The following is a 19,594-nucleotide window of genomic DNA, read 5'->3' as shown; positions in this document are numbered from 1 at the left end:
ATTTTGATTTTTGTACGATTGTTCATAAAAACGTAAATTTGAATAAAAATCCAAAGCGTAACTTATCGGCTGTAACAAATATTTGTAAACAGAAATATTTTCTGGGATGATAAGGTCTGTTATATCAAATTTGATAATTATCCGGAACGTCTGATTATACGCTTCATTCTCTCTCCGTTATTTTTGTAGCGAATGAACGAGACAAGAACGTGTATTGAGTCACGTAGTCGTCGGAGGGGGGGCATCATGGCCGTTGGAGTTTTCCTTTGACCCAGGCAGTGTATTTACATTGAAGCGAGTGGCGTGTGATTGGCCGTCGGGGTGACGTGCGTGTGTGACGTTTCATCAAAACAAAGCACAGTCGCTGCGGCTCGTCGAGCATTTTATCACGGTGGTTCGTCACGAGTGCGTTGCCTCTGCGCCGACGGAGCTCGCGTAAAGTGTCAGTTGATCCATCGTAAGTGCCGCGCCGGATTACAGTGAACACGAGCGTGTTCGGCCGTCACGATGTCGTCCACAGTGAAGTATACTTCCGACGAGAGCTTAGGCGGTAAGTGAAGTCCCGTTTTTCAGATCGATGCAAGCAGCTGTCACTTGGACACTGCGGCCATTTCGCGTGAACGTGGCTGACGCATAAACAAACGCGTCTCGCTTCCTTTTGCGTCGTAGGTATATTTGTTCCTATAGCGTACAATCTTTGAGATTTTCCGCAATTACATGTAAATTCGTATAATTAAATCACCGTAAGTTTTCCGTAAAGCCAGCGTACGGACGGAATTTCAAATATTTTGGCGCGACAATCTGTTTTCTAACCTGACGCGAGCCGGTACATCACATTGGAGTCATTGACTCTGGAAAAATTCAGCTATTAATCCTGCTTGCGTGAAAATTTCTCGACTAGCAATTGTTCGGAGTATTCAGTTGTTCCGTATAAATTGTTTAGTGACGTTGAACAGTTTGATACGCATTGCAGTGGTTAAATACGACTTTCATTTTAGACGAATCTCTGGCTTTGTTCTTAGGGTTTTTATTGATACTATACTGTATATTAAGATTTGTGAATTAGAAAGTTAGAGGACGTGTAGGTTAGCAAATAAACTTACGGCAACTACGATTTTGAATGCCCACTGTCATAAATTTGTATCATATTTTATGTTTTTGCTTGTGTATATATATCAAACCATTTCTTGCAGGCCTTTATTATAGTATCACGACTGTTCTGTGTACACATGATAAAAGAAGATAACCGTGTTAGCTTTGGAACACTAAAAGCAGGAAAATTTTATTTCTGCGTGTATGTACACTGCTTCAATAGACTCGTAGATAAAGGAAACGCGATCGATTTCGAACCAAGGGAACGCGCAATATAATTATAAAAGATGCCAAAAACCTATGCCAAGCATAGAAAAATGTTATTCGACGCCAAATTAAAGATCGTCGGAATAATGTAAGGTTTTTGTTCTTTGAGAATTTCAAAATGGCCCGGGTTTCTATGTATACACGGTCGGTTAACTGCCTACTTCGAGGCGAAGTCGGTTGCTGTAACGGGGAACAGAACGAGGAACGGAAAGGAATAACCTTTATTTATGTTTCTTGGACGCCCAAGGGAGCTCGTGAACCTAAACAACGTATGTTACATATGGCGATGGTTATGATTTTCAGATATTTTCAACCCACGATGTTCAACCAATCGTTTGACATTTAAATCTCGTCTGAATTGACGTGACGGGGCAACGCTGGAATAACATTATTGCGTGCTATATGTATCGTGACATGAGTATTATTATTTGCATAATTATCTTATTTACATACCAGGGAATTAAATTCTAAATAATCTGTGGCGAATACTGGAGTAATTTGAATTATTCTATGGTCTCTGGACGATATAAGTGCCAGTACTGTTCTGCAGGATCAGATTAGAGCTATAGGAAGGATCTGATTCATTTGGTGCTAGAAAATGAGTAATAACAATTAGGTCAGTGTCTAACCGCTCTGTTTAAATGGATCCCAAAAAACGTGGCACTCTGCCAAATGCAGGGACGTCTATCCATCGTCCGATTTATTTCCTACGCATATTGTCTGTTTCCCGTTGTGTTGACGGGTCACATCGGGAAAATTGTACGAAAACGAGGACGTGACTAATGTCAGGGAAGCGAAGCGGCGCAGCGTCATATCGAGTCATTATCGCGACGTAATGATTTCTTCTGTTTCAAGTACAAAACATGAATATCCGCCTAGCAGCTGGCATTGCTTGAAATAACAAATGCAGCTTGATTCTTGGTAGATCTTCTATTCGAGTTTCTTCTCTTATCCCGGAGGCATGTAAACATTGTCCTTCACAAGAATTTCTGGAAAGAGCAATCCACCTGACGTTGTACTAAACGATCCAGAAGCAAAACGATGCTAGAGTTTCATTAGGAGATTAAACGTTACACGAAGCAGAAATCGCAAAGTACTGTATCTCACGACTCCTGGTCGAATTTATCTTTCTATTTATATAGATTCATTTATACAGAACTATAGGAATCGTTTCTAGAGGGGAACAATCCAGGAACGCATCGAATCAAGCCCTGTATAACGGGCTGTGATTAAATTTAGCGTCGAGGACTGGAATTGGACCGGACGCTCGATACAGCAAAGGCTTTATCGTTTCCTGAAGAAAGTTCCCTTTCCTGGAATGCTAGGCAAGCGTATAACATGGCTTACGTGACCGTCCTCAGGAGCGTTCGAAGCTGACGTCAATCCTTCGCGATGCTATAATAGTGAAAAAAAACTTGACCTGAGGCCAGGTTAACGAACAGGTAACGTCCTCAGACGTGACTCAACTCACGGGGACAATCGTCCCTTCGATCCCGAGGCTTGGTAGACGTGACTTCGGAGTCGCACCTGCTGCTCTCCCGCCATTAAAACAGGACAATTGGCGCGAACAGGTAGTACCGACCTCCGCTTCGACCCTCTTCGTTCGTCGTCCCTCTTTGCCTCAACGTTTTGTTCCACGCGTCCTGATGAATATTCATATCGCGTAATGCTCATTTCAATTTTAACGCTATTACTATGTAGACGTAAACTTGCGAACGACTTCTTCTTTTCCATTCGGAGCTATGCTTTCGTGACGTTGGAGAACAGAAACGAGTATAGAGCAATTTCGTTTATTCAGGGGATATACTAATTTCTCTACCCGTTTAGAAGAAATGTTTATTTTATGATAGTCTTTTGTTTGCTCACTTTGCTGGGCTATCCAGCACGCCCCCGGAACGGTTAGATTGAAATGACGGACCGATGAAAAGGGGGACGTGTTCCAATCTATTTTTAACCGTAACGCCTGTTGGCGGGGCCTTAATTCGATTTATTAAAGCCACCTACTCCCCGTGATTTCGTGACACGTGACGTTTCCTGACAATTTTCGTGTCGTTCATCTCGTCTGTACTGCTGTTAACGCTCTATTTATGGGCAATAATACGCTTCGTAATTTCAATGCAGCCTCGAGTAAGAACTTGCACGAGGTCGAGTTCGCAAATCACGGTAATCAACGGTGAAAGATACAGCAGAAAATCCCTCGATAATCCCAACAATCGTAAGGAAATGCACGAAGTCATTATGAACTTCTGGGAAGATCGAACGTTTTATCCTCACAGCTTTCCATGGGTTCGGAACGGTTAATGGCGAACATTAGCGTTTTTATTCGCGAATAATCTCGCTAAGTGGGTCTTCTCGTTCAATGTGCCCGGAGAACGTTGACTCACGGTAAGCGAAAGAGATTTATCAATAGCGTGTGTCTAACGTTTTCCGTTATAAAATGCCTCTACAAACAGCACGGTCTGTTCAAACGATCGCGAAAATAGGTCGCCGTTTGAATTCCACCGCACCCACCACTGTTTCGCGATTAAACAAGAAAACTGAATATTTCACAGGCCTCTGCTAGTGACTATACATTTCACAGGCCTCTGCTAGTGACAATATATTATAGTTATTAGTTAGTTTCTTAGCAATTGCTTAAACTTTCATATAAAACAAGTCTGATGCTTATCATTAGACTGCGGATTTTAATGCAAAATAACATTTTCTGAAGTAATTTATAAAGACAGAAGAAAATGTAGAAATTTATTTTTCACAAATACATTGTTCCTTTCGTTCTTTTTGCGAGCACTGCATTTACGTCGCGATGCACTGTCAACAGAGCCTCGGCGTTGTGCATATTTTTCTTTCGACCGAATCGGTATGGTGATTCGTCAGAAGGTCTTTGACGAAGAACCGAGAGTTCAATTAGGCCTCTGTTTCTTCGCGTTTCAGAGAATCCTTTGTTTGGTCTCTAAGCTCCGAGAAGTTCGTCGAGCACGCGGTACTACGTCGGGGATGAACGTGGATCTCACTCTTCGAAGGAGTAGCAACAACTTCCTTTTTCTTTTCTCCGCTTTCTCTTCCTCCCTCGTCTCTCACCGAATCGTCTTTCTTGCGTCCGCTGTGCGATGATACACGACAGCATAACCAATTGCCGCAATCTCTTCATATTTATCCTGACCATTTCACGGGACACTACATAGTGGCAATTCGCTAATCGGTCCAAATCAACGACGTACTCGAAGCCAGCCGTAACTCCCATCTTGGTATTCGGTGGCGGTAGTTCTGTGATCGCGCAGGAATTTTGGGTTGGTAAAATGGTCGATTCCGCTTTTTCGAGACGTTTTGAACCGCATGACAGGGAAACAAAACACGGAGGCGGCAACGATAATCGATTAGCTTGAACGGAAAAGGAAGGCGTTTTCACTGTTTTCGTCCGTTCCACGAGTTATGCTATTTACTAAGTCGATAGACGACCGAGATATTTGCCTGAGGTACATATGGCGGGCGTGTCCTGTGCATACACACGCGCCACGGCTTATCGCGTATCTCCTTTTTTCCCCCCCCCCCCGCTAGCTTCGATAATTAAATTCATCGGGCCGAAATTGTGTCATCGAATCGATTCCACCCAATTTTAGCGATTCTTTTGTTTTCAAACTCCTAAAAACAGCAATTTTGACTTTTCCAAGTTCTCTAACTCGTGATTTTGACGTCTTCAAGTTCTATAACCCGTCATTCTGCGGTGGGGGAAAGAATAGTAAACGTCAATAGAAAAATCAGTTAATACCTCAAAATTTACAAAAACTGGAGTCTCATCGTTTTTTCCCTGGACCCTTCAACTATTTTGGGACACCCTGTAGATTTTTAAACAGGTATTTTAATGAATGTAGCAGATAATGATGAAAGAAGGACGACAAGTCGTCGATAAGTGACAGATACGGTAGAATCATTATCGACTTCGTCGTGCACGTGACGAGCTAGCCACGATGGAAGTTTCATTAGAGGAACACCAGGGGGGTGGAGGGGGTTGACACGTAGCGGATCGCACGTGCTGATAAATGGAGCGTGAACTTCCGCGACGGTTACGTTTTCGCTATTCAAATCGATTAATTTTCCTTATATAATAAACCACGTGTCGACGTGTTGTAACGGTTGGTGTCAGTTTTTCCGAGCATTCCGTTTGTACGAATGTGCACTTTTGCATAAACCTCCGTCGGTTATCGTCGTATATGCATTAGATTCGGGTACAATAAGAGATTAATCAAAAGTCCTGCGACATCGTGTAATGTCACACTCCGCGGGGTCAATCGTATAGTTTTCCAGTGACGCAACATGATCGCCGTGATTGCTACGTCAGACGTAACGGATCTTGCTCATGAATCTTCCTTGTGGATCGGGCAAGAAGACAGGGGCCTGGAAAATTCGCGTATTTCCGTCTTTTCTCTCCCCTCCGGTTGACCAGAGTTGGGAAAAATGCAATCTAATTACAAAATTTGAATTACAATTGCAATGTAATTGCGGGATAATTACTACGTAATTGTAATTTAACAAATACATTGTAATTTTTATTGTGTAGCATACCGAACATTCCAGCGTTGAACACCCTATGTTTATATAACATTTTTCTCTTGTTTAGACCCATAGAACATACTGACAAAGTTTGGCACTTTCAACCTGGGACACCTTGTATACATATAATAACAATTTTTTGGGCTAATGGCCCTTTCTACCTGCGTGCATATACCCTCGAGATTCACCTTACTGTTCCTTTTGAAATTCTCAGAGTCTTGGGTGGAATTGAATCCCGTACCGGACAGGGTGACACCGTTACCATTCAGCAGCGGCGGGGAGGAATACCTGCGACTCCTAAGGGAGGCGCAAAGGGATTCCACACAATCGTCCGCCAGGCATTCCTTGGCGTCTTCCCGCCGGGATACACCGAGAGATAGGTAAGAGGATGATTCTTTGTACTCAAATATTTCGATATTCGACAACGAAGCTCAACCAATAGAATTGAATACGTTGGGGCTCCTGTACGTTCACGAACAATATGTAACAAAGAAGTTAGGTCTTACTTAACTAAATGAAATTTAGAAATTTACTAATTTCTTCACTCTCATAATAAAATGTGCAGAAGATCTGAGAAAATGTATTGTCATAACATTTTAATCGTCGTTGTAAGAGTGTATTTACCAGTCATTTTGACTGGTTTGGTAGTCTAGTGTTAACACATTATTCGATAAAGAACGTACGCGAACTTGTGGATCTATTCGGTGTCTAAGGTGTGGCACAGGGGGAATGCCCAGGCGATAGACAGCCACGCTATTACGAAATCTGTCCACGCGAAGAGAGAATCTGTGTCGGAGCGCATTACTCCGTCCGCTGGAGTCACCGCTTGGTACTGTACAATACCGCTCGCGAGCACGAAGAGTCCGAAGAAGGAAAAACGAAAAAGAAAGAAGAAGATGAAAATAAGCTGGTAGCATGAGTCAGAAGATGTCGATGCGTTCTTGGCGGAGGGCCGTGGTGGAAGGTGGGATCGTATTCTGGCCGGTCTCTTTATTCTCGTGGGCGTATACCTATACGTTTCAAGGACCGGTGTGGGTGAAAGAAGGAAGAAAAGGCAAACAAGCTGGGCCCTCTTTATACCGCCATGTCTGCGATCCCCGTCCGTGGACGTGACTTTTTCTGGTCCCCTTTACCTTCTTCCGTTTCACTCCTGGAGTTCGATGTTTAGTCTACTCGTAGGCCATCTTAAAGAGGACTTCTGGCCAAGCTGGCCTTAATAACGGCCTTAAGTACGACTGTATACAGTGTCTCTCAAAGTAACTGTAAGTCCTTGAAAAGGGTGATTCCTTGAGTGATTTGAAAGAATCTTTTCTTTAGTGAAAATTTTTTTCCGAAGCTTCGTTAATATTTCGTTAACAATACATCGGAGAATTTTTTAACTAAGGAAAAAGTTGTTTCAAATCACCTCTTTCGAGGACTTACAACTATCCTGGGACCTTCTGTACATTAATTAACATTTCTTCCATCGAAAAAGAGAGAGAGACAGTGCCAAACCCGAAGTTGCTGCATTCAAAAGTTTGGCACCGAAGACACTGTGCACCGTCGACGACTTACGACGCAGTATTTTCCTCGGTTTTTCCGAACACACGTGCACAGACACGGTGTTAACGTTCCTTCAAGGTCGGGCTTGTTTAGTTCGAAACCTGAAGTCGTCAGATAACCGTGGACACACGTCATCCTCGGCGCATCTTCCGAGACCGTGATCGAGTTTTCAGATAATCGACGGGGGGGTAAACGAACTTCCCGTGGCGAGGTTCATCGAGCTCGTTTTTTTTTTTTTCTTGTCTTCGATTCGAACGTTTCTGGCAAGATGGAAACAGTTGGCGATGGATCTGTTTAATGTTTGCTGCGTCGTTTCGATTCGCGACGCGCATATATTCGATGAGGTCATCCCTCGGTGCATGAAGCTTGCATTATGTGCACATATGTATATCTTCACATCGTTCCGTGCGAAAGATTAAAGGAAAAATGCAAAACGGAAATATATCGTACGATGCGCGGAGGTCAATTGATACAAAGTTGATAAAGTTATCGATGAGTAAGACAAAACTAGTAGAATCAGGGGGGGGGGAGGGTGTTTTCTTATTCTCTGTTACAATCTTGTGTCGATAACGGAATTGCGTGTCGGTCTTTTTTGTACGTTGGGGATATTGTACCAATGCCCGCTGGAACGATTGAAAATTTTTGTGAAATGTTGCATTACAGCCCGAAGAGCCCTCCGAACAGCCCGAACACGGAACTGTCGACCGAAGACGAGCTGAAGGGGGTCTATATAAATTACAGCTGCAATAAGGTCAGTTTGATAATCGACGCTACTAATACCGTGCGCGTTCATGACTATGAACAGCCTTTTCACTTCCTCCGACCACGTATTGCTTCGTGCTCGATCAGCGGGAGCCACTTGATCTTCCAAGGCTAATGGAATCGATCGTGGCAAAAAAAGTCAATGTCGCAATAGCGATTTTAAACTACTTTCTCAAGGAGAAACTGTCCTATAAAAATTCGATTAAGTCTTATTGGATCGACTCGTACGTATTTATAATGTACTGTAAATCCCTACATATAATGCTGACTTTTTAATGAGGTTTAGCACCGTGATAGAGCTTGGAATTCTGAAGCCAATGATATTTGTTTTAGACGCATATGGCTATTAGTTTATGAAATATTTAATATTCAGTGCCGGTGACCCTTCGAACACTCATCGAGGATTTACTGTGTTTCCTTCTTCGAAGGTTTCTTTCGGGCAAATTTTTCACCCCCTTTTTTCGGTTCAACTCTTGTCTTTGTAGCGAACGCGTGTTGCTATAGGCTCAAAGGGACTCGTGCAACTGGTTTTATCGAACGAACAAGTCGGGTCACACTTTCCACTCGAGGTTTGCTGATCGTTGTTTTCCTCTAACCTCCTCAGTTTCAGTTCCCTTTATGGGTCATAGAGCACGTGCTAGGGAACAAGTTCATGCGACCGATCGAAGTCGCCGACACTCGCAACGAGTCACAAAGAACACACCTTCCATACCATGTAATAAATAGATATCGATGTTTACATTCTGTCTGCAGCAAATTAATCTGTTTCAAAGTGGCGTTCAATAACGATACGGAAATCAATAGCAGCACTTGAATCCAGTCGTGATAATTCCTATCAGGCCGAGTGTTTACGCTAGATTATAATTATTCTCCCCTGCTGGGAATATTGTCCCCCGCGAGAGCTTAATTTTCATAATAAAGGAAAACTGGGGAATTTTTCCAATACGTCCGTAAACAATGCAGCAACGCACACGATATATAACATCGTCTACCAACAAGTATACAATCCCGTTTATCGGCTCCGTCTACGAACCACCACGTGGACCCCCATCCCCTTATCGATCGATTTATCATTAGAGAATGGTGCACGAAAATAGCAACAAAGGACAATAGTATCGGCCGTGGGATGAGTAATAGCGATAACGAGCCACCGTAGAAGAAGTACACTCGAGGATTTTCCATGAGTCAATTGCCCAACCCAGTGTTGCTACGTGTTGCATGCAACCGCGGCGCCTTTCTTTGTGTAGATGCATGCGCCTTTGTGGAGGCGAGACAGGTCTTTGGAAAGTGTGCAGCACACAGTAGTCTGCCTCGGTTTCTTTGAGCGTTCTCGTTGCTTTCAGCTCAGATAACTAATTAAAAATAGAATATATCGTCGCGAATCTTTTGCGTACATCCCTGGTCGCCGTTGGCACTCTTTTGTAAGACGTTTCCTTTTGCCATCCACGAGTCCCAGGCGTATCGATCGAAGCGTTTTCTGCGTTTCGATCACATTATAATAAAACGGACCTGCTATGCAGAGTTAGGCAAAATTTCATTCGAACAATACATAGTGGAAAGTCTACTCATTCGAGAAGAAATAAAAATTGGAATTTCCACGTTTAATCAATTGAAAATTGGCGAAATATTTTTTTTCTTTTAATCTTTTATTCGTTATTTAAAAGTTTTTATCTAGACAATGAATTTACCGATCTCTGATTCTATGTTTATCGAGTGAGGTGCGAATGAACGGCCTTGATACTCGTATCGAGAAGCAACGATGTTTCTCTGCGACGGAGAAACGGTCCTTGATACGAGCCACCGCGTATTAAACCGGTAATCGGATGCGTGCACACCGTTGGTCTCTTTACCAGTCAAGGACACCGAGATTCGCGATCGTTTTCTGACTACGCTCCCTCGCATGTGGCGCGACACTTTAAGGCCAATTTCGTGGCTGAAACTTCGAGAAAACGGTTCCTATCGTGGTGTGTATATGGTGATACAAAAAGGGGCTTCGTAATATCTAGGGTAGATAATACTTGCCAAACGACGAGAAAAAGTCCTAATAAACATTAATAATTTAGTCCTAATAAGACCAAAAGTTGCCCGGTGTAGACACCGCTTAATTGATAACCGATCACGATCGAATCGCGTCGCGGAACGAGACCAGGTTGTACACTTTGCCACGATGCACACACGGTAGATCGTTCACCCGCGATTCTTGGTGTTCTCCAGTCTGTTTCGCCGTTACCATCGAGGAGGGAATATCACGCGATCGCTAGCCCACGAATCGGCGCTCCCCTACGCTCTCGCGATTCTCATCGCCCCGTCGAGAAACCGGTCCTCCAGCGGTCACCGTGTTCGAGAAACGTTTCACGGAACACAGACGAGATATATTATATACACGTCCACCGACGAGCAAACCACCATTTAGTTTTGAGAGTTACTGAAATTTATGCCAAATTAACATTCGGTTTAACATTTATTTCAGTACTTGAAATGAATTTACTGCGTGGTAAGAGACTTTTTTTTTCTACGACACTTTTTCCCCTAGCGGAAGTCGAGTTTGCTCGTGAGGATACACTGACGTGGAAACTTGGCTTCCGCTAGGGGAAAGAACCTTTGACCATTTGATAACTTTATTTCGAGCATTGAAATAAATGTTAAACCGAATGTTTCCCGATACCAAATGGTAGGAGGCTTTTACTAGGAGTTTGCTCGCGAGGGTACCAATGGTGTGGCAGCACGCTCACTGCTGGATTACATATATTATATCAATCCGACTGTTATGCTCATTCCGCGTGAATGCATTCGAGTTGTACCGTGGAGAACGGGATAGGCACGGGAGAGAAGTCGCGTGCATTACGCTGGAACGATTCTTACCGCATGAGTCCATCGGTTTCACTGGTACGAACATGGTAGGAATTTATTGGAGTACTGTACAACTCCTTTACTATACAACTTCCGTACAATAATTGGATTAACCCTAGAACGCCCAAGGGGGAGGTGACTCCTCGAACCCACAAGTCAAATAGCGTAAAATTATAACTATTTTCTGTCTGCAAAAAATGCTCAAAAAATTATTTATTAAGTTTGATATTCGAAAGTCTTCGTTACTGTTTAATCCATTTGTGATATAACTCAGCGTTGTTACTTTTTATCCCAAGGTAGAGCAAAAAGTAACAGTTCGGCTCGGTCAATTTTCACGGTCGTAATATTTTTAACAATTAATCTAAAAACATTACGCCACCATGGAACTAACCTTAAATCTCCAACCTATTCGTATAAATTAACATTAAATCTCTAGCTAATAGATAGACATTTTTCTTAGATGAAAACCAAAAACTGTTATTTTTTACCCCGATCACCCCTACTCAAGAACCGTATTGAAATTGGCGCAAAATTATATCGAAATATTCATGAAATGAACTTATTAATTTCTGTAAAACTGTCCAACATAGTTTCTTTTTTCTTAAGGATCCCCTACCAGAGCTGTTCCAATGAATACAATTTGTTCGTAATTATCCAAGGAAAAAATTCAGCTCGTTTATGGTCAATGTCCCCGTAGAAAGTCCTGTGCGTGTTTCCCTTCGCGAGAAGCAGCTCACTCGATAAAAATTTCTCTTTTTCCCCTGTTACTCGACGTTCCCCGCGTAACGCCGTTCCACTTCCGCGTAATCCGTACGTGAAATCGCGTTTCCGTGAACTAGTTCCTATACAAAATCCATATATCGTGAAAATTGGGCGAAATATAATCTAATTACAAAATCGAAATTATAATCACAATGTACTTGCGGAACAATTACACTTATACTTACATTGTAATTTTTATTGTAAATTTAGTATAGTTAATTACAATATCTTGCAATTACATTGTAATTTGTGATTTGGAGTTTGTAATTAGATTATGATTGACAACGACACTCAATCCTGCGTCCACCCTTTGTTCATTTTTGAAAGATAAAAATAACGAATGGGGATTCACAGAAACGTGTTTGTGGTTTAAGTCATTCGAGAACACGCCCGACGGAGGTGTAATCGGATTGCATCCGGAAAACGTCAGTTCGTCGCGTCGGGCCCCCTTGAGTCCAAGAAGCGTGGTTTACAGAGGGGTGTATTCAAGTAAATGAGGTCAAGATACGCCGCCTCCGGCTGTAATTCACGGTTATTACGCCTGGCGAAAAGAAGTTAGAAGACATTGCGAAAAGAAAAAAAAGAGAAAGGAAAAACTGTGTCCCACGACGAAAATACGGGGCGGTGAAAGAACCTTCGATGGTCCCCTCTGGTATTCAACGTCGCTACCGTTGTGGTTTACAACGTGATACTCTATCGATTCATGGTACGAAAAATAGGTCGTTCCGTTAAAAAAAATCAAGGTGACCTGGACATCTCTGAAATGCCTCCACCCACAAAAAAGCTACGTACTTTATAAGATGTGCTTGATGCCATTTATGTTCCACGCCTCAAAATGTTCATAAAGTGTATCATTAAGTCATTATTCGAGGTGATCATGTTAGCTGAGACACCCTGTATGAGAACCGGCGACCAATCCAATACCGTCCACGGAATCAGACCACGCACCACGGGTATCAAATGAATTCGTCAGGTCTGCTCGTCGTGCGCCGAGGGCAAGACGTGCGTGACCTGATTTCCTTCGATCGGATCTTGACTCTTTTTGCGTCGTCGGAGCTTTTGTCCTCGAGATGACAACAACGCTCCGGTAACTGAAGTTTTAATAAATTACTTCATCGAGCTGAGTAAATCGTTTCCAAGCTGTTACCCCCCCCCCCCCCCGTGTGTGGTGTACCATTTTTTCTTTCGGAGCACGAGAAGTAGATTGGATCATCTTTCGAGTGGCGAACAGAAAAGCCACACAGGGACACTGTGTATACAGCTTCTAAATCGGTTCTCCTCCGTGAAACGCTAATTTATGACCGTTTTTTCTCGCTCCTGGAGAAATGGAATCATCGCGTTGACCTTTTTATTGCCCCTACGGTGGGAGTTAAAGAAAACGTCGGCTGGAATCGCGTTAAAAAAAGAATCCGACCGGGGTACCGAGAATCCGAGCCGGATTTGGTAAGCGATCGCGGGGAATAGGATTACGAAATAAATTTACAACGGGATTGATAATCGAATATATAATATCGCGATTTAATTACTTGAATTTGAAAGATTCGATCTATTGATATTCGTGGATTTCCTTCGAACTGGACTCGATTAGCAGCCCTTCCGGCTATACTGCAACTGCAATAAGCGAATGGAACGTTCTAGGATCAACGTCGAAACGAGCCCAAGACTAATACGACTCGACGCGACTAACCAGGACGACCGATGGGAAATATCCTTAAAAGGATTTCCACCATGAGCGGCTCACGACGTCGCGAAATCACAGAGGCTCTTAAATGCTTGTTGTCTTAAGCCCGGTTTCAAACGGGTCTTTCCGATGTCTATCTCGCTGATGGGACGAGATTAAACAAAGGCCGATAATTCGAGGCTAATGGATGCACTCGAGTGACTCAAACTGCGAAACGGTGATTCGTTTCGAGCTCTTAAACAGGCTTGAGGTCGTGTTAATCGTCGGGACAGCCGTCCTTTTCTTCGTGTTCTGTGATGGATCGTCTTCCCACACTGGTCACACATTCTTCGATATTCAGGCCGATCGCAACGAAGTATCGGAATGACAGCCTTGAACAGAACGATTCCTCGATTCTCCTACGTGTTGCATTCGGGCATACCACGTGGACTATCGAAATTAAGAAGGTGATTCAGGACGGAAGTGTTTTCAATATTTATACACTTTTATTTAACTCTATTATAATGCTTGTCGCTATAGTCAAAACTTTGTCATCAATTTTTAAACTATTTCTTCATAAGCTATCGAGCTGAAATTTTGTACACGCACACTCTTTGTGGATGACAATGCAATCTGGTGCAATTATAATTTGTTGTTCGAGAGATATGACTAATGTTGTTCGTAATTATGACTAAAAAGTAGAAAGAAAATAGGGAAAAAAATTGCTATAAAATATGCTTTTATTTAAAATGTATAAAATAACGAAAGTAAAAAGAGGAAAATAATTTATCAGATAATTTAATGGAAACAAGAGTATAAGACAAGAGTATAAGAGTATATCGACTAGACTGCTGTCCTTTAATTACGAGAAAATGTTTTTTACTTTCTTACATTCGACGAATTCGAGCTCAACTTGAATTTCGTCAATAGCAGAAATCAACGTTTTCACGTCATCGCGAGTATAAAACGATCGCACGTCCGTCTGTTTACGCAGATTAATGACATTTAACAGTCGCATTATAGCACTTCTACTCCAGGGATTTTTATTATGTTCCAAATAAAACAAACACCTCATCAAAGTTCATTAAATATGTTTGTATACTCAGATTTAAACAATCATATTCGCTGTAATGCATAAAATCCGCATTCTATTTATAACGAATGAATATCAGCCACGGCATGTTGTTTGAAAAAAAGAAAAAGTTAAAAGTCGACTGGCTATCGGGTGTCCAACGGTCTTGAATAACCGTTGTGTCGTTTATACCAGACAATCTGTCCAAATAAAACGCGTCCAGGAATATCGTTTTGGGCTTCCTGCGCCCGGCCAATATATCGAGCCTCGTTATCAAGCCAACGATAATGATAAGCTCTTGTTGAAACCAATTCGATCCGCGAATGGGTTCCTCGGGATCACACCGGTTATTTCGGGATCACTTTCGACCTCTTCCTCGACATTCTCGAAACGTCGTCGAGCTCCGAATTCGCGTGAATTTGACTTTGAACGGTTTTTGTTCGATATCTTAGAGTTAAAAAAAGCACCCAACAAATTCTTCATAAGAAGAAAATGGGTATCTCGACATCCTGATCGGGGCAAGATCAAAAATACATTTCTGGTATTCTCTCTCCTCTCGAATTTACGGAATTTATCGTCGTGTTTGTGTTCTTTTCGTCGCAGGCGGGAAGAAACAACGAATTCCATCTTTTAAACCTCCGGAACCGGTCGCGCGTGTAGAACTACATGAGAGTCAAAAGTGACTATAATTTCGCATAGATGCTCTATTACATTGAGATCTGGTGACTGTGCAGTATGGTTTAATCGATTGAAAGTGTTTCCCAGCAAACAATTTTTCATTCACTACCTTTGCTGTATATTTCGGGTCACGATCTCACTAAATGAATGCACTTGCAGGTGAATTTGATTTTAAAATATTTAAACATCGAAATTTGTTCACAGTACCATGAATAAAAGCTACCTGTTGGTATTTGGAATTACTGAAATTTATGCGAAATTAACATTCGATTTAACATTAATTTCAGTACCTGGAATAAATTGACCAAGTGGTAGGAAGTGGAAGCCGAGTTTGCTCATGGGAGTTCACTTAGTTTTGACTCTCACTGAATTACGCGTGCAAGATACGGATATGGTGATCGATGAATCGCAGCAACGCCAGGCGATTGTTTACAAACAAACTCGATGCGTTTAATTGCAGAGCGTGTGCGCACGACCGTGTCAAGTGATACCCACGATTATGATCGCGTTGCGATTGGCCGTTCGCCAATAGAAGTTATCCTTGGGCGTTTTTGCCTTCGAAGTCATTCATAGATTAGATCCCACGCGCGAGTCGCTACTTCCTTTATCTCGTGGGCAATAAATTCTTTCCGATCGTCCATGGATGAAACAAGAGCTGTCTTCTTCGATTGAGGTTTCACAATAGAGGTTTCGTTCGACGAAAACCATCATCGATCGTTTCTTCACCGATTTTATTGAGGATCGCGAAAAATCAAAGGTCTTGCCCAACCAGCCACGGTCGATTTACGATACCTATCGGATTCTTACGGACGACAGAGTTGAAACTGATCCCAATTCTTCCCCTGGTCGTGTCGGTTTCAACGCGTCAGCCTAGCAGAAAAACCAGAGAGAGAGCTTTATGTTACGAGCATAAAGCCGGTAAACCGATCCCCCGCGACTTCCAATTCAATGCAGACGCCACCACAAGGACACGCGTGTGCATCTTCTTCTATTTCACGACGGATACGCGAGATCTTCGCTTTACGGCTTAAGCATTTGCACTCGAAGCTTTCTTCCCATGGGGAACCAGCAACTCCGCAATATTTAAAAAAAAAAAGATTAAAAGGAAGATAATACATGTACTCAAATTGAACATCACTTTTTTTTTTTGTTTAAACGTTTCATATAGTTTTACATTTTAGAAATATAATATTTAACCCTTTGCACTCGACCGTCCCCTCTTAATATCTCGTTAACAAAGCCTCGGATAACATTTTCGCTAAAGGAAAACTTGTTTCAAATCACTTCGCGAGTCTCCCATTTCCGGGTCCTCCAACATTTTTGTTACACCCTGTATATAATGAAAGAATAGCGTGGCGAGTGAGACTCACCGTTAAAGTGGAAAGGGGTAAAACGCTCTTTCGGATCAGCGCCGAAGAAAGGATTACATACTGTGCCTTTGTTCTTTCACAGGAGCCGGAGCTTTTGGATAAGAACACCGACTGGATCTACGAGTGGAGTTCGCGTCCGGACCAAGTACCGCCAAAGTATACAAAATGTTCTTTATTTAGATATATACACATATGTGCTGTGAAATAGTTGGTTGAACAAAGGGTAGACCTGTAAATATTGTAGAATCTTTATCCAGAGGAATATGTATTGACATATAAACATTTCTTACCAGCATTATTATTGCGTTGCAGAGATTGGAAATTTAAGCATCCTCTTGGAATGAACAAGAGGAAATCCTATAGCATTCGTACTACAAAAGTGGGCAAGATTGGATTGTTCTCCAAAGAGGTCCTCTATACTCTTTTCATTACAAACATTCTATCTGTATTGGTCGGCGCTGGCTTGGGGTACGTATTACCGTAACTTAAGTGAATTAGTGAAGCGTATTTCTCCATTGAATTGTGGCTCTCATTTGATGCCACTGAGATGGCCGAAGATGTTTGTAGTTAAACAGGTTGTACATAAAGTCGTATTCCTTTCGTGAAATAATGATCCAATAAGTTAAGTCTATTAGATATGCGTAGGGATTTTTGTTTGAAAGTAATGGAGCATAAGGAAAAAGTTACACAACTGAGAATTATGGCAGGAAGTTGTAGAAGTAATTAAAGAAGTAAAAACGAATCCTTCAGAAGATGCTGTACTATTCTGTATTCTTAAAACACCAGGACGGGCGGGATAAAAACTTGGATATGTGTCTGTTTCGTAGAGTCTGGTTGACCAGGCGAGGATCGTTAACGTCCAGCGTGACCATTGAGTGAAGAAGTCCACTAACCAGGACCGCGAACGCCAGGATTGTTGCGTTTGAATTTGCAAGGAAACGCGGTAAAGGGATGGTCCATATTGAGCTGCAAGAAAGACTGAAGAGCCATGAGGGTCGATTGAGCCTAAAGGATATAACAAAAAAAAAAAAAACAGCAACAACTACCAAGAAACACACGCAACACAACTATTTCGATTACCCGCGATTTTAATATTAGCACTATTCGTCTTAATCCTATCCTGCCTGACAACAAACTTAACGGTGTACTTATTGAACACCGTATGTAAATCGTGTTTGCAATTATATGCTTAAGGAGAAAGATAGCTAAAAAACATACACACACACACACACACAGACACAAGGTTAATATGATTTATTATTAATAGTCTAGCGTTGTTGATACAACAAGAACATGTCCATTTTATACCGTTTCTAAATGCGTTTCTATCTACGATAGTTCATAGGCATAGCTTGGATAGTATTTATCTATAATTAATTATTAATTGTTACTCGGAGAGGATACGTGTTGAGAACAGATTTCGAATGTTTATGAGAATGAAATGGGTAGAGAAAGAGAGAGAGAGGTGAGACGTGTCGTTTGAAATTACACGAAGGGAGACAGTGAGAGAATAAAGCATAATATTACAGAAAGATTGAAAGAGGGGGTCTTAAAAGGACAGGAATTGCATAAAATTCTGCTGCATTGAAATTGATGTTCAATGTCGGCACGAATAGCGAAATTTATTCGAGTGTGATGAACGTTCCATACGATTAAATAGGATTTGTGGTATCCCCTTTCGACGGCGTAATAATTGGAATGTTTTTCGTAACCTACAGTACAATAAGGCACAGGTTCGTTAGAAATGATTTATACACGTACAATGCATTGATGATTTTTATTTCGTTCGCACGTTTTTTTCTTTTTTGGTTTCACAATGTTACGACCGCCGAAAAGGCTGGAAAACTGTAAAAGATCGTGTTAGTTCTTTTATTTCTTTTCTGATTTTGAATTCGTTATACGATTTAAGTACCGGACTGACAATTCCAACATAATTATTTACGTTAATTGGCGTGTCTCTATTCTTACGTATTTATTAGGTAGATAATATCGATGATGCACTTGGAATATTCGACAACGATTTTATATGACGCGAATAATACTTTTCTATGGTCCAAAGTACACATAAGTTCAACGAATTACAAACAGGATCATCTGTGACCCAACGTTCCAAGAACTTCTCGAGTCAATTGAATTTTCTTTTTCATCGAGCAGTTACAAATTATTTTGTTACAACACTTACAGTTCTTCTGCGGAATTACAAATCGCTTATCTCTCGATAGCACAATGCGTGATTTATATTAAACTATAATAAATATAACAAATAGAAAACAAAAATTCTACAGCAATCGAATCGCGTTGACGATTTTCTAAGATTTATCCTGGTTTTTCACTGATGACAAATATAATATATGTACCCGTGTATTCAGTGTAAGATGCTGTATATTATGAAACAGTGCGTATTCGATGTAAGTAGCAATTAGCCACGCAGGTTTTTGTATTTTCAATAATAATTCTATATATTATATGCGGTCTCTTTACTTTTGAGTACCTTCAACGCGTTCGAATGAATGATAAAGTTGAAGTTAGTCTTGATAAAGCAACGTATAGAGGACAATGAAATCCAAAATAGACAACTGCGCACTCTTCAGAGTTAAGAGACTTGTCTTTACGCTATTGTTTTTAAATGTAGGTTTATGGCTTGTAAAAAAAAATTTAAAAAAAAAAAAAAAAAAAAAAAAAAAAATGGCGCATACACCGAAAACCCCGGGAACAACTTACGCAAAGCACGAACACCTAAGAAAGCTCTTCTGACCTCTCTCAACTCGGCAGGACCAAATAAGCGGAAAATAAATCTAAGCAGCTTTTACCAGTCCACATGTCTGATCGAATCGATGCTCTTCCATCGAGCATGACAAACCACGATAACACGATAACTGACGAGAAAAATATCAGGATATTCATCCGGATACTTCCGTTGGAGAGACCTTGCGAATCGTGCGTAAGAATCGACACGGATCGTAAAGTAATAAAGTTTCTACTAGCCCGTGA

At 41.5% G+C, this 19,594-nt stretch overlaps 1 protein-coding gene across 1 annotated transcript; it reads left to right on the top strand.

Moving 5' to 3' along the window:
- The first annotated feature begins 307 nt into the window (after positions 1-307).
- Positions 308-17,636, top strand: LOC107193080 (BCL2/adenovirus E1B 19 kDa protein-interacting protein 3). Its single transcript, XM_015582462.1, has 6 exons — positions 308-550; positions 6,122-6,287; positions 8,113-8,200; positions 16,686-16,759; positions 16,916-17,071; positions 17,431-17,636. The coding sequence occupies exons 1-6, from the start codon at positions 508-510 to the stop codon at positions 17,480-17,482; spliced, it is 579 nt and encodes a 192-aa protein (XP_015437948.1). The 5' UTR covers positions 308-507; the 3' UTR covers positions 17,483-17,636.
- The last annotated feature ends 1,958 nt before the right edge of the window (positions 17,637-19,594 follow it).

The sequence above is a fragment of the Dufourea novaeangliae genome, unplaced genomic scaffold (genome assembly GCF_001272555.1).
Source record: "Dufourea novaeangliae isolate 0120121106 unplaced genomic scaffold, ASM127255v1 scaffold493, whole genome shotgun sequence".
NCBI lineage: Eukaryota > Metazoa > Arthropoda > Insecta > Hymenoptera > Halictidae > Dufourea > Dufourea novaeangliae.
Note: the sequence above shows the minus strand (reverse complement) of the source record. Positions and strands in the feature narration are given on the sequence as shown.